We start from the raw sequence: 15577 nt of genomic DNA, 5'->3' as shown, positions 1-15577 counted from the left end.
ATATGAAACACATGCCTGATTGAAATGATATTACTGTGGACTGTGGAAAAACAGGCAGGAGCGAGAAGATGCAGAAAATGAAGGCACAACATTATCAGAGAATCCCGATGTTGTTTGATAACTTTTATGAGACTGGCCCCCATCTTGTTGCTGCCTCCACACCACGACACCTCCACCTCCACAGGACGGAAAATATTGGTCCAATTTCTCTTCTCCTGACAGAGGGAACGATCTGGTCATAGTCAGAGACCTTGTTGAATAATTCACCAGGGTATTTTACATGTGAAGGGGGCGTCGCTGCAGACGATGCTGTTGCAGAAAAAGAAAAAGAGAAATGGGAGCTCAAGCGTAATTGAACACGTTGGCCCTTTCTGAACCCGTTCCTCTAATTACCATCGAATCCAGATCTTGTCGGAGTTGCCTCTTGCTCTCTCTCCCGCACAAAAAGTGTCGATGGGTCCATTGAGTTTCATTCTGCCTGTCATGGCCGGCTGCAAACCTGATATGTTTACTGACACAAATTAGTGTGGGCGCCGCAGCAGCTCGTTAAGACGGTGGAGCCGGATTGAAATAGCAAAATGCCGGGTCCCAGTCTGCCCATCGAGGGGCAGTGCATCCAGACAGGTGTGCGGAGGAACCCTTCAGTTAATGCTGAGAATTATTCCCACGGAGCGACTACAAGGAAACGTGATGGAGGATAATTAGAGGCAGAAATGAGGAGAGGCAGCTCTGGAGGTTCTAATGCACGGAGCTGAGGCTGCTGGTCTGTCAAAGCAGATTTTAAATTAGCTTCAGTGTCATGGAAAACAAGTTGTTTACGGTTTTCTTTGCAGTTGCTGGTAGATATTACTTCTTTAATTGGCTGATTAAGTTTCCCACCAGATGGCAGTTTAATGTCCTGTCTGTTCTCTGTAGTAATTGGGAGAGGTGTGCAGCGAGAGGTGATGGGTAATATTTGCTTAAGAAATAGAGTTCACGTGGGGCCAAAAATTTCACATTTTAAAATGGAGCAAGTGGAAAATCTTCCAATCCGGAACTCATCTGTCAGCTGCATGTCTGAGTGAGCAAATTAGACCTTGCCGGGGGAAAACGAATCCCTGCTCACAGTGCAGACTTTTCCCATGATCCGACTCTTTCTCTGAAAAGTTCCAAGACTCTCTCTTTGTCTCTTTTGTTCAAAACTCAATGCCAACCAACCAACCAGAGGCTCTGCTCCTGGCACGCCGCTCCTCTCCGGTGTCATGGTCGTGCTAATTAAACACAGGGCGCACAATGATTGCTGCTCGCCTGCACTCCACATGCATTAGCATCTGCAGAAAGGCTCTTCAGTAATCTCCTTCACACAGGAAGAAGTGCAATGAGGAAGTGTGCCTCACAAGCTGCTAATTAAACCCAACTATGCCCGCTTCCCTCCCTCCTGCCCTCGCATGACAAAAAAAAACCCTCTAATCACTTCTAACTCCATTTCAGAGGCGAGTAATTGATGCACACGTAAGATTCATGATGCGTGAAAGAGAAAAATCCTCCCAGTTTAGATGTTAACAGTCTGGTGCGAGAGGATCACGTGGTGCAGGGGCTATTCTTCTAAATGCCTCTGGAAGAGCATCCACAAAGGGCATAACGCTGATGATGATGATGATGATGATGATGATGATGATGGCAGCAGCTTTGGGCTAATTAAGAATCAGGCGTGCTCCGTCGTGCATACAGCTGTTTGCTGGCGTGCTTTGTTTTTATGTGTGTGTGTAAAAAAAAGAAATCCCTTTGTCCGCTCATTGGAACTTAACTGCTGCTCCACTCGGAAATAAACTTTGCCAAACATTCAGCTTCTCCGGTCAGTGGCAGCTTGTACCAGCGGTGAAATGTAGAGCAGCGGCCATTGGGAGCGGTGCCACGGTTTCTCCGAGCTTCAGCCTCCGACTCACAGGAACGTGCCGCAGCCTGAACTCTGTCCTGAACTCACTCCGGGAGAATATGAGCATCCACGAGGCAATGACACACGTGTGGCCACATTTAAAATGTCCCCCATCGAATAAGACATTTTCTAAGATGTTATTCAATTGTGCCCACTCCTCATGGTTCCCACTCAACCTGTAGTGGATCGCTAAATGAACCATAACACCATCAGTCCTCGTGTTTCTTAGCACTATAGCACCGTGATTTGATTGTTCTACTCTCCAGAGAGAGACGACAAATAGAAAGAGCTGCCGGGCAAAAGAATCCAGCAGGTTGACCCGAAAATGTCCAATGAAGCCTTTTCAGGCTGTGATTCACTGGCTAAACTTTTTTTTATTTATTTTCCAGAAGGGTTCATCCTGCAGTTGACATCACAGCTATCATTTCCATAACTCTGGAAAGGAGCATCTAATTTTAATGAGATGTTCTGACTTTTTACTCTGCTAATGTTTATTTTTTGTTATGTGTTTTAAAGAATTTCTTCTTTCTTCTTTTCTTTTAAGTCTAACCCAAAAGAGTGGATTATAAATTTGCAGCAGTGTAAGACCTTCAAAATGTGACCACAGGCTTTGTGTTTCCATCGAGCTGCAGTAGAGAGAAGATCTATTTATGAATGCTTTCTTTTCTCCTGTTTTCTCCATATCTGGGGCCCAGGTTTATATTTTATACTTGAACTCACACAAGCAAAAGTTTACCAGGCAGACGGTTATATTCCCATAGCTGATACAATATATGTTCTGATATTCTGACGGTTGTTTAATATGTGCATCAATCCAAAAATATAAACTTTATTTTAAATATCTATACGAATCCATCTAGGGGGAAACTGAATTTCACCTCCCACATTGAAGAGACAGCAGGCAAGAGGAAATCATACATGACTTGGGGCTGTACAAGAAATAAATAGGAAAGCACAGCAGCAAAGAACCCATCAATGTGACATCAACATATTCATAAACATAACCACAATCCTCAGTACAACTGTCTTCTTACTCAACAACAACAAACGCACAAATACAACCGAATAAATAGAACTTGAAATAAGAGAATAAACATCTTTTCTGTGTCGTTTATTCTGTGAAACATAAGTAACAGGCTCATATCCACTGGTTGAATTGGTTCTGGCTCTCGTAGATATTAATAAAGTAATAACTCTCTAATTGTAATGGTCACATTCTGTGGCCAACGTCTGTCAATGTTGCCAAGGCTGTGACACTGTAATGCACTATACAGCAAACTCACTCACCCTGTGTGTATGTGTGTGTGTGTGTGTGTGTGTAGTTTTTTGATTGACCGATAGTGATTAATATTAACTTTGTCCAGTATTTAAAGAGTCGCCCCTCACATGTCGTTTTATAATTCAGATTTTATATTTTATATTCTTCTTGGGCACAGAGTCGTTTGTCCCTGATCTTGTTGGTGAAGTCTCTGTGAACCGGTTCGGCCTCGTTCCTCCAGCCGACACAAAGCTCCTCCTTACAGAGGTGAAATATTGGCCTCATGTAACTACACCATTAATTCAGTGTCATGTAATCGTTGCTCTCAGGAAGTTGTGAACCTTGTGAACGTGTCTTTGTGTGCGAAGTGGTCGTGGAATGTGATTGAAGGTCACAGAGTTCCTCTTGTGTTATTATGCATTGAGTTTTGAAGGCAGCTCCACATTCACACGGTTTCCCTGCTGGTTTGAAGAAGCCAGTCACGAGCGTCAGTCGAGGCTTTAGGCAAAAAAACATTTCCCTTGGACGCTGTAATTGCTCCTACAGAATTTCTATTAATATTTCCGACGTGTTCGGAGCTTTCTAATCACAGTGGTAACCTTTGGCTGGCGTGAACAGTTCGCAGGCATCACTTCCCTGACCCGAGGGCGGAGCTCTTAGCCAAATCGACTCGTTTGGTCTGTTTGAAAGTGATTTCTGCCGAGTGGAGACTGCTTTAATTTGATTGATGCGTCGTTCACCTAGCGATGGATTTCGTTGTAATTACTCTTTGTGCTCACCGTGATAAGGAAATTAATCAAGCCATTATGTTTTTTTTAACCCCCCCCCCCCCTCCTCCACCTTCCCATTTTATCATCAGGACACAATAATTGAATGAACCAACCTCCCTTGTCTTCAAAGTCACTCTGGCATTGCAGTGCACTCGGCCGCTGGAAGGGCAAAGGCCTCGCCACTGCTGATTAGTCGATAGTGAGGAGAGGACGTTCAGGTTATTTCATATTCAAAGACGATGTAGTCGGTCTGATTGGAATAATCAGGGCCAGTTGTTTCCCCGATGAGCCAAATCATTAACTCTGCATAGGGAGAACACATCCACTTTGCATTTATATACAATGCAGGAAGAAGTATGCAAATATTTGATTCAAGTAAAATAAACTCTATGACAAGTAAAAATCGTGAATTTAATTTCCAGCATAAAGTATCACCAGCAAATTAAGCCAGAGATTTCAAAATAAAACCAATCTTGACTGAGGCTTTGATACGATATAGGCTGTCTGTTAGCTTAGAATTGAACAAGCCATTGCATTTTTTCGTTTGGATAGGACAACCCTACTAAAAGATATTTACTAAACTATTAATACTGATTCAACAAAAGCAGCTTTGCATTATTGCATTTGCTTGAGCTAGTCGATAGGTACTTTATATTCAGATTGTTTTGTGGCTGGTTCCCAAAATCTCCACTGAGTTTTTTATTGAATTTTATTTAATGAAATTACCTCAAAGCTATACTTTGGTATATAACTCATCACAGATGAATCACGAACCTTGATAATAATACAGATAAAAGTTCCATCGGCTGAAGGTGCATGTCACTTCTGAAGCAAACTTGCAAAGATGGAAAATAGCCCGAAGCCCCTGACACTTCCTAACCGGGCCTGAGCAGCCATTACATCTTTCATGTTCCCTTCTATCATTCTGCATTCCCATCATACATTGTAAAGAAGGAGGAGGCGACCAATTTGGGTCTGATCTCCACCGCCCAAAAGGATTTGCATTCATCCTCACAATTTATTCTGGCTGCAGAGAATAGTACCAAAAAAAATCTATAACCCATCTGTGCACGTTTTACCCGTAAGAAGAGAAACGCAGCCCCGTTCCAGAGGACATGTTAAATCCTCAGATCACATGCAACGAGAGCAGAGATGCAAACTGGATTTGTTTCATCGTGACAGCGTGCTCCGGACTTTAATACCATAATAAAAAAAAAGCCAGCTCATTAAGAACCTCAACTCGTACTTCCTCAATTTCCAAATGTCATTTCATGTTTCTGAATCTCTCAGCAGCAAGTGATATTTAACTCGAGCTGTAAAGGCAGCTTTGGTGATCAAGTGCTTGGATCTTTGGCTCATTTGCCTAATTGACTGGAACTACTTGATTGCGAGCCTGTGTTTGAGCGGGGTCTGAATGATTGCAGCACAATCTCTTCACATTTAATCAATAACACTTCACCTAAACAAATCCACTTTGCATTGGAAAGTTTGAGCAGGTTCTGAGCTCCTCGAAGGGTGAGGGATTGTGAGGGATGTGCTGGATTCGCTTGGTGTGGGTTTAATTGCTCGCTCGCGTCCTCTGGGAGGTGATGAAGTTGTTCTTGACTCGGGTCTGAAACTTGAATAAACAACCTCGGTGTAAATGAAAGCAGTGGGGCCTTGGGACCACCTTGTTTGGTGTTTTTAATTGTGGTAGTAGATCATCTCTTTTCTCGGTAATTATCTCAACTATCATCACTCCCATAATAACGACAATCGATTGTTCCTGGTCGCTCTGACAGGGATAATGAAAAGTGTATTAGCCTCCCTGAACCTCACGAGTGGCTGGGGAACTCTTAAATCATCTGCAGGAATGGGATGAAAAAATAAATGATAGAAAAGCCTCCCTGCTCCGCACACTTTGCTGTCACTTACACAAATTCCCCCTGATTCCTGAGAGGATGAATGTCATGCTAGTCCTTCCCCGCTCTTCATTATCTGCCTGGATATTCTTGACGTGTTTACCAGCTTGTGACTGAGAACAGAGCCCCTTAAGTGCTAATTTGGACAATTTGGCATCCATCCACTTTGAATAATCACGATGTTTTGGATTGTTATGGTGAGGACCATCGTAACAAGTAACGACACTCGGAGGAAATCTTTTTTTCCAATTTATGTTTAAAGTAAACTTTCCTTTAAGAGCTCTTCACTTATTGTCACCCATGATTAAATCACTACTTGAATGAAAGTGGTCAAACTTTCATCTGAATTTAAAACCCGCCTATACTTTTAAATTTGCTTAATAAAATCTGGGAAAATAATATTGAACAGTAAATTGTCTTTTGCCGTTAAATCTTTAAATCTTTAACTCTTGCATCCTCTTGTTAAAACGTAACATCCATCAATCCCCTGGTGTTGTTTTCCTGTTGTTGCTGTAGGGTCAGAGGTATTGATCCTTCTACGAATGTCCTCTAGCTCATTTTCCACTGGTTGTTATTCACTTGGTCTAATAGGCGTGAGTCTTCTCGTTCTGCCCTCAGCAGGAAGTAGCACGTGTGAGGATGACACGGCAACAGCAAGGGATCAACGGGTCCACAGATATTGTTGTTTTCAGGCTGGAACCCTTATATGTATTTTATTGTTATTAAGTTATTTATTATTTATCAGCTTTCCACTGAAACTATACTTAATGACAGTTTCTGGGGGTTTATCCACATAAAGCAGACACGATCACATGATCATGACTGGACCCCTGATATATATGTTGATGACTTGTGTTCTTACATTATACAACATGTTTCAAACAATGGTCAATCCCAGATTTGGGTCAATTAAACTCTGGGTTTATATTTTAATCTGGACGTGCAGAAACAGATGTTTGAAACTGTGATGTAACAACCAGCATCATCTCATACCAGTGTAGTATAATCAATTTCAAGCATTCTACCGTATTTAATTCATTAGTATTTAAATAATCATATTATCAAGCTAAATTAAATGAAGTAAACTGAATGGACCCAAGAAGCAAAGGTTGTGCTGTGAGAGTACAACACAGCTGTGTGTGTTTGTTACTGCCTCCAGGAGGAGAAGAGATCACTGGCCAGGAAATGCACAAATGCCCCTCGAGCGCCTCTTAACTCTCTCTGGTCTGATCTCATTCTGTCACAGCGGGGTATCTGTAGACATTAAGGGGTTGGAAGGAAAAGGTTGCGCTGGAGTTCTTATGTATGTGTGTGTGTTTGTCCCCACAGATCCTGCACACACTCCCCACTTTGTGTTAATCACTGATTTGATTTCCACACGTTTTTTTTTTTATGCAAACACCGGCGCAGTGTTCCGCTGCTCGGTTTCACGGCTGCCTGCTTGCTTCCTGCACACCTGTACAGTGTCAGCTGATGTTGTGACTCATGAGCTCTCTCCCACAGCGAGCCGGTGTTCTGTACGGCAGCTGGCAGGTTGCTGAGCGGCTCCTGGCAGACACTGTCGCTGCAGTTTATCTCAATTTTACATGGTAAATGGGGTGTGGACAATGAAACTGTACACAAACTGTGATGATCCTCCTGTGGCTCAGACTCCTGAAAGATGTTTTAATGGATATCACAGCACAGAGCTGGAGGTTCATCAGACGAGCAGCTGGTTTGTTAAAAAAAGAAAATCAGTTTTTCATTTCACTTTTAACAGATTTTTTTGGGAGATTAAATCAACCTGTTAAATAACGTGACACAAATTCATTCCTGCACACATGTATAGATCAATCCCGCCCCCTGAACATTCTGTTGCTGTGCAGCTAATTTATGGCTTTGAATAACAATTATTGTTTCTTTTTTGATTGATCTGGCAATTAGTTTTCATTTTCATCCATTAATCGTGTTTGTCAACAAACGGAGAATGTCTAAAAAACACTCATCAAAGTTTGAGGTTTTGTTTTTAAATAGCTTGTTTTGTCCAAATAGAAGAATCGGATCAGAATCATCACAAGGAGAAGCTTGAATGGATGTTTGGAATTTTTAATTTATTAATTATCCAACTGGTTGTGGATTAATTTCCCTTCATTTCATCTCTAAAGCAGTTTTGAATGACTGTCGTTCATGGTTTTTTAATTGTTGACAGACAACAAACGAGGTCCATATACCAGAGGAATAAGCCCATCACTTGTTGTTGTTAGTAGGATCATTGTTTGTGTGTAAAGATGGCCGACATGCCTCCTACCGTAGAGAACATAAAGCCAAAATATCTCACATGCTGCCATCTTGTTCTGGTGAAGTCATTTGAAGCCAGAGTTGAAGCCAGAGTTTTTATAGGATAATTAAAAAATAAACCCTTTTGAAAAATGTGGCCCATGTACCATCTGTTAACATGGAGGTGGGAACATGTGCTGGGAGATGATCAAGATGTTTTCACTTTTATTTCTAGGAGCTGTCATGTCGTCCATCTTCATTTACAGTCTGTGGTTTGGTTCCTTCCCAAGTGTTTGAGTCAGGCTTGTGTAAGAGAATCATAATTCCTGGATTGGAAAACAAAAACATTGTTAGAATCGTATTTTCTTTGTGCAGTGAACGTTACCCGTCCACCAGTCGGGTGACGGTAGCGGTGCATGACGGAGCAGAGGAGCCCTGCGTCGAGAGCAGGGAGTCGCTCTGTGACAAAGACAGAAACCAGAGCTTGTCACAGTCGCTTGTCTCAGCCTCCAGTGACAGGATTACTCATCACAGAGGGAGCTGTGCTAAGTCATACATGTTCATGCTCACATGATGAGAGAGAGAGAGAGGTGAAGAGGTCGAGAGGGAGGATTGCCGCTGCCATCGTGTCGTGTTTCAGGAGGGATTGAAATGGAGGAGATCCTGGTTCATGATTTCATTTTACCTTGTTTTATTGCACACAAACCAGGCAGGATTTCAGAGTAGTAGTTTCCACGTTAGTCTTCATCATCGATTGCTCTCACTTAAAGGTCTAGTGTGTAAGATTTAGGTGAAAGGGATCTATTAGCGGAAAATTGAATATAGAATAATCTATCTTTTGATGTTTTCAATTGTTGTTTTCTTTACCATACATTTACTCCTTTATATTTAAATACTTCATATTTAAATACTTAATATTAACGTTTGGAGTGGGTCCTCTCTACGGAGGCTGCCATGTTTTTTTACAGTAGCCCAAACTGGACAAACTAAACCTTTTGAGTTTTTATGACAACTGAAGCTACCACAGGTTCTCTTTTGTGTTTAAAAGGAGAGGGGGAGGTGAGGGGTGATCAGCTGAAACATGCTACTTCTCCACTAGATGTCCCTGAATTCTACACGCTGAACCTTTAACCTTTTGCCAGTTTTAGTTTTTTTTAATTGTCCCTTTAAATCCTCTCAGCCGCTGCCTGGTTATGAACTATCACGACTCCAAAACAACAAACCTGGGAGTGGGAGCATATGCATGTGTGAGAGAGAGGAGTTCTATCTGACAGATACAAACAGCCCTCCCTAAATCCAGGTGCTATTAGCGTGGAAAGTTTGCAGCCCAGAAATTGCAGGGGACAGATGGGAGGGAATGTGCATCCGTGATAACGAAATCGATTTCATTTAGAACTCATCAGCCGCGGCTCTTATAGTGACAGCAAATAACAAAGAACTGGTGAGCGTGCCGGTGAAAGGAGCCGGGCGCCGCTTTCCTCTGCTCGTTCCTTTTCAGGGACACAGAGTGGACGTCCTCCAGTGCTGATGTTTCATGCTTTTGTTCTCCTGAGCCGAGCAAATTGTGTATATTGTTCAGATCCACGCAGGAAGAAGGGCACTTGTGTTTCCACTAGCTGGAATATCAATATCTTTGTTCTCTTTCAACCTGCCGTACACCACATGTATAATTAAGGTTAGATAAATTACCATTAGAGCAGTGAGGGTCAACAGCAAACTAGAAAAAGCCTTTACTGTTGCAATAAACACCAACTGGGTCGGTAACCTAATGAGTATTTTAATATTTCAGAGAATCTTGTTTCTATATGTTTAGTGGTTTCATATTTTCAGCTTTTTGTTTAGTATTAACAAAATATAAACAAAATACAACGTACAAAATAGAGCCCTGAAAGAAGATTTACCTCATTTGGAGTCAGAAAATAAGAATGTTTGGGAAAAATATATAATTTTTTTATTCAGTCCATTTCCCATCTGAATCCCACCACTAGGGGGCAATCCAGATGATTTTTAGCTGAAGTTTAAAATGCCCCTTTTGATATTGAAAACAGGACAGAGATCCATCAAGCTGCTTTTCTGCAGTTTTTTTCAATCAAATCAATTAATTAACTTCAAACTAATTCAATCTCAATGACTGGGAAAAACAATACAGTCAATAAAGCAAAGAGACAAACGACTTAAACAATTATCGTTAATTACATTAATTTATTTGTATTAAATTTCCCCTTGATTGACTAAGTGTTGAATTGGATAATCTTTTTGGGCTCCAAAACAAACAGTCTTGACATAAGACGAGTTCAGAAATTAAAAACTCATGTTCTATCAGTGTCAGAATTCAGTTTTAACGATCCAGTTCAGTGTGATGAGAAAATCGAATGTCTTAGTTTGTCGTCTCGAGCACTTCTCGAAAACACAATGGGAGAACTTTGTACAAGTCATCAGGTTACTCAGAGGTTCCTTTCCCATCATACTCCCTGATCGGACTAATTATCCTTCTGGAGGCCATCTTTATCTCCCCTGTCACCTTTCAAACACTCAGTCATGTCGGAGTACCTGGTCTGCCGTTTTATATTATTAGCTCCCTGCCAGGGGAAGCAGAGGAAAACGAAGGTGAGAAAGATGGAAAGGGACGGCTCCTGCCTGCCCCTCGCTGGGGGGGGGGAGGAGGAGGAGGAGGGGGAGGCGGCGGCGGCGTTGACGGCCTAATCTCTGGCTCTGATTATCTCCTCATTACAATCAGACAGGAGCCACTCGAAGACGACGAGAAGCTGTAATTATGCTCAAATCTCCCATGACTAAAACAGAGGATAATAAGCAGAGAAGCGTTCTGTCTGTTTAGTCGTCTGCTCTGTTCCTTCCATTGTGGATGGAGATTTTTTTTTTTTTCCGGCAGGTTCAAGTGGAAGCGGTGGAATAAGTAAACACCAGACTTATATTAGCTTTATTCTGATGTAGTCTGCCTCAGTTTAAATATAAAATCTCAAAAATATCAAACATCATTTACATTATTTTACTGTTTACTGTTGGGGCGTGGTCCGATCTCTCCTCCCTGTTAATTTAGCTTCTACACGTCAGTATATATATGTTGTCTAAACTAAAGATATATAGATTCTTGTTATGGAACTTCTCTTATAACTGTGCATCTCCTTTGGCTGCATCTGCCTGACCCCAGATAGAAACCACCACTTTCCAAAATGTCAGGGTAACTGAAGCATGTAAAATAACAACATTTCAATTGACACCCTTGATTTGAATGGTGAATGGCTGGCCTGCAATTTCCCCTGGAGAACGGCTGGCAGGGGGAAATGGAGGGGAATGAAACACACACCCAGTCGACCAGAGGGAATTAAAGCTAACCTAGCATGTTAATCCCCCCCCCCCCACAGGACTTCGACCGTCTTCCTATTATAAGATGGAGGCGATAATTGCGTGGAAAAAGTTGCCTTGAAGAGTCGAACACTCAAACTAAATCGGTTTCTTGTGTTTTTCTCTCCTCACAGCTTCCAGACAACACTCTGCCAGCCACTTCAGGCCGATGAGAGGAAAGCAGCCGACACCACGGTGGAGGCGGTCGGCAGAAACGGCTGCATCAAGGGAAAAGCACGCAAACACCACAGCCGGCGCAGGGCCAGGAGGTGAGCCGGTCTTTACGCTGTCACAAACACTGAGCAGCGACACTCCAAATCCATCAACACATTTTTTTTTCACAACACAAAGAAACAAAAGGTTTACAAGGGGAACGTGCAGAAATCAATATGCTCTAAAGTTGCAGCGCTGTAGATCAGAGCGGAACCTTTCTGATGAAGAATCTGTTGAAGTTTTTATTTTGTTTCTGAAGGTGTTTTTGTAGATTACAGCGCCGACGATAAAGTCTTGTCACAGTTCACCTGAAGACGCCTCCGGGGGGGGGGGGGTCCACTCGCTGGGAGGAACGGAGCTAATCTCTATATTCTGGCGTGGCGAATGTAAACAGTGTTATCAGGCCCGAGCCCGGTGGAGAAGCACAAAGATGTTGTGAGGAATTCGGCACCGTGTCGTTCGGATTCCTCTCTTCCACCGACACCTCTCACCTGAAGTCTCTTTCACACACTGGGAATAGTTTCCAGTCGTTTTATTCCGAGGTTTGGAGATGGAGGCAGATTTTCTTTAAAAAAAAAAAGCTTCTTAATTAATCCGACGCCTTCAAAGCCGTTTGCAGGAACACATCCGAGGAGCAGCCAGCGATATGTTAAACACGACCGAAGCTGCTTTTGAAGCGTTAGAGAGGATCATGAAGTTGAATCGCTTCCGTTAGGATGAGCTTTTTTTTTTAAGTTAACAGCGAGCGGGTGAGAACGCCTCGGCTTCTGATTATCATTTTTCATAACGATGTTTCTGGATCTTTCTTATTCCTATTGCACCATGTAAGAAAAGACATCAGATGAAAAGCCTGGTGAGAGAGATTTATAGTGTTTGCTTTTGAAACGGAGCGTTTCCTGTGAGTTGAAGAGGATTTGTGTGTTCAGCTTCTCCAAGTGGCAGCGAGATACACAAAGTCTTAATGAAACAGAGGCACTGTGGATTCAGAAGCCTCAGTAAAGTGAACTTATATATTAATACGGATTAAATTAATTATGCTATCCCCATACTTACTAATTATGCCGTCTTAACTGTCTTATGGTCCAACTCTGCTTCTTTTGCTCAAGAAGTATCTTTCATGAAAGTGGATTCATTTAATCTTAAGTAACCAGAGATGCTCTTTACTTACACTGCAATTTGCGTTGCTAGGTCATGGCAGCGTTGTTGTCATTGCAAACACTAGTACCACTTCTTGCAGTTGGTAAATGTGGCCATTTTACTTGTGGGACTGTTCAGTGTGAAATTTGATCAAATTGCTGATATTTTAACTAGTTCTGGCTAACGCTACCCTGCTAGAGATCACGACTCAGCCGCTCTACAAACAGTCCTTGCCAGTGGAAGAACAGTGTTAATGCTGTTTTGAAGCAGCAAAGGAGATCTAATAATTGGGAGGTAGAAGTATAGTATCAGATTGTCACTTGGATTTGTGCACTTGCCGATTCCTAGCCTGGTATTTTCAGCTGTAGTGGAGGTAGTTCCGATGCTGGAACATCTCTAGTGGATTTTTCAACCCTGTAGAAGTGGAAGAAGCAAAAGATCCTGGATTCGTCCCTTTGTCCAGGTCTTCATTGGCTCACGTCACGTCCTTCCACCAAGTTCCGAGGACATCTGTTCTGTACTTTTTGTTCAGTTCTGCTGACGAACAAACAAATCAATGGGAACAGAAGCAGAAGCTCCTCGCTGGAGGTGAACAGCAAGAAAAGAAGAGACGCTTGACAACACAATGTGTTTGTTTCCATTCAGTGAAAGATTCATTTTTTTCAAATCAAAATCTTTGTCTCAATTACAAAACACAGCAAGTCGCTGCCTGAGAGAAATCCTGTGTTTAGAAAAGAAGTTTGTTCTGTGGATTGTTATCTTGCTAATTGGCCGGCAGCCGCCCCGATTTAGCAGAGCAACCGATGTTAATCACAACATGAAACCACACGGCGCTGACACCGGCTCGCCTCAGGAAGAAGTGCGTTAGCTGCAGCCAGCGACTTTTGGGACGTACGTGTTACATATTTAATTACAAGAGAAAGACATTGAAAATCCATCTGATCACGAGCGCACAAAACACAACAACAGCGACAACAAAGAGGGACCAGAGCACGACACAGAGAAAGAGGTTGTTTTTTTAAATGCCGACATATTCTTGATGTAGTTACACGCATTCATTTATGGTTTTAATGCTTGATTGCGTAAAAAAAAAAAAAGGAGAATGAGCCGACGTGCTCTTGAGGAAAACAGGCTGCGTTCAGCATCAAGCATATACTCATCAGATGTCCCCAAATCCTTTTCTTTCATTGGCCATTGTTCCCAGCACAATCACCAGTTCCCAGTGTTGCCGGCAATTGACTGCTCGCTCATTCTCCCTTTCATTCTCTCTACCTCATCAAAAGAAACAGTTTCTGCTGGAAAGAAAAGAGGAAAAATGCAAATGTGTGTGTGTGGGGGGGCTCGCGCTCGCTTTTTTTTTTCTCCAGCAAGGCCAGAATGGTGGAGGTGTTAATGAGTGACAAAGCATTCTCATTACCAGGAGAGGGTACTCGGGCTCGCTCTGTCTAATCAGCTCTAATGCATTCCAGCTCCTAATGCTCCCAAACTGCCGACTGCGCCGAGCGGGGCCATTCATTACCACGAGTCAGTCCTCCGCCTCCAGAGGAGCTCTGTGGTCGCATTCGTCAAGCAGGGCAGTTTGTCACTGTCGGGGTCGGTTGTGATCACACTCACCTGGGCACACGACCCACTGCTGGTGTTAGGTGGAGGAGCGTTTCCCACAGTTTGATGGAAATAACTCCCCCAGTGAGCGTGAAGGTTCTGAAGAGAGGTGTCGTAGCTGCTGTTGGAGGGAATTTGATGTTTCCAGCCCCAGAGTTTCAGCTGGGACTCATGTTCTGAAAATTAGTTAATTGTAAATGACTTGTTGAGAAGCTAGAGGCCTCTGTCTGATGACTTCCCCCCGGGAACATGGATAAACTCATGCTTTTGCCTCATTATTAATAATTTACATCATCACATCCTCCTTGGGACAATGTGGACAGTAATGGTTACACCTTTTTAAATGGACATTTCTTTTTCTTAATTAAAGTCAGCATCAGTTAGTGTTAACGAGGCTGCTGATTTACTCACTTTTCTCATTAATATGGAAACCTTTCATTTTTATCTTTGCATCCTGAGTACTAAACCTCAATATCTCATATTCTGTTGATTTATCCCACGTTGGTTATTTCCATCAGCTCCATTTCTTCATTTCATCAGCTTCTATAGTTCTCTGTCTGTGTGTGAGCACATGAGCTTGTCAGTGTAATAACTAAGTGTCTAATGTCTCCACGCCTCCGCCTCATTAACTACCCCTTCGTTAATGATGTGCGCACTCCCTCATGATATTCATTTCAATTCCGGTTTAACCTACACCACACGGCCTTTTCAAGTTGTCCTGTTATTAAAGCCAAGGTGAGGCTGCTCCAGTGAATTACAATCAAAGGCATCTTCACTCCGTCTCCTCTCCTCTCTCTGTGTCGCTCGACGCTCTCTCTCTTTCTGCTTCCTGCCTTTTCTCCTGATGAATTTCCCTCCGTCTGTACTTGAAAGGTTCCGTTCACCGAGCCCGTGGCCTGTGGCGCTTCACAGGCCTTTCTTCTCCCTTTTTCTCTGCATACGTTATTTTCAAAGAGCAAATGAAGTGGACCTCATGGTCGGCAATCAAGCTGTCACCCGACGGAGGCTGACAACTTTCCTTTCTCAGTAATGATGAATTCACGCTGTCAAGAGGGGGAACGGGGGGGAAGACAGGAAGGTCTCAGTGCAGTGTTCTTTGAGTGTCACCATGTTCAGTTTGAAGTAAAGTCATGGAGGCTTGTGGGTCTGTGCGTTTGTACAG

General features: G+C 42.7%; 1 protein-coding gene across 1 annotated transcript in view; it reads left to right on the top strand.

Annotated features, from left to right (window-relative positions):
- srrm4 (serine/arginine repetitive matrix 4) overlaps nt 1–15577 on the top strand; it is a 51543-nt gene that overhangs the window by 22416 nt on the left and 13550 nt on the right. Inside the window, exon 2 of the mRNA XM_062381429.1 lies at nt 11598–11732. Coding sequence (XP_062237413.1) covers nt 11598–11732 — 135 coding nt within the window. The remainder of the gene's footprint in view (nt 1–11597; nt 11733–15577) is intronic.

Source organism: Platichthys flesus, chromosome 3, assembly GCF_949316205.1.
Source record: "Platichthys flesus chromosome 3, fPlaFle2.1, whole genome shotgun sequence".
In the NCBI taxonomy this organism is placed as follows: domain Eukaryota; kingdom Metazoa; phylum Chordata; class Actinopteri; order Pleuronectiformes; family Pleuronectidae; genus Platichthys; species Platichthys flesus.
This window is presented reverse-complemented; position numbering and strand designations above follow the sequence as displayed.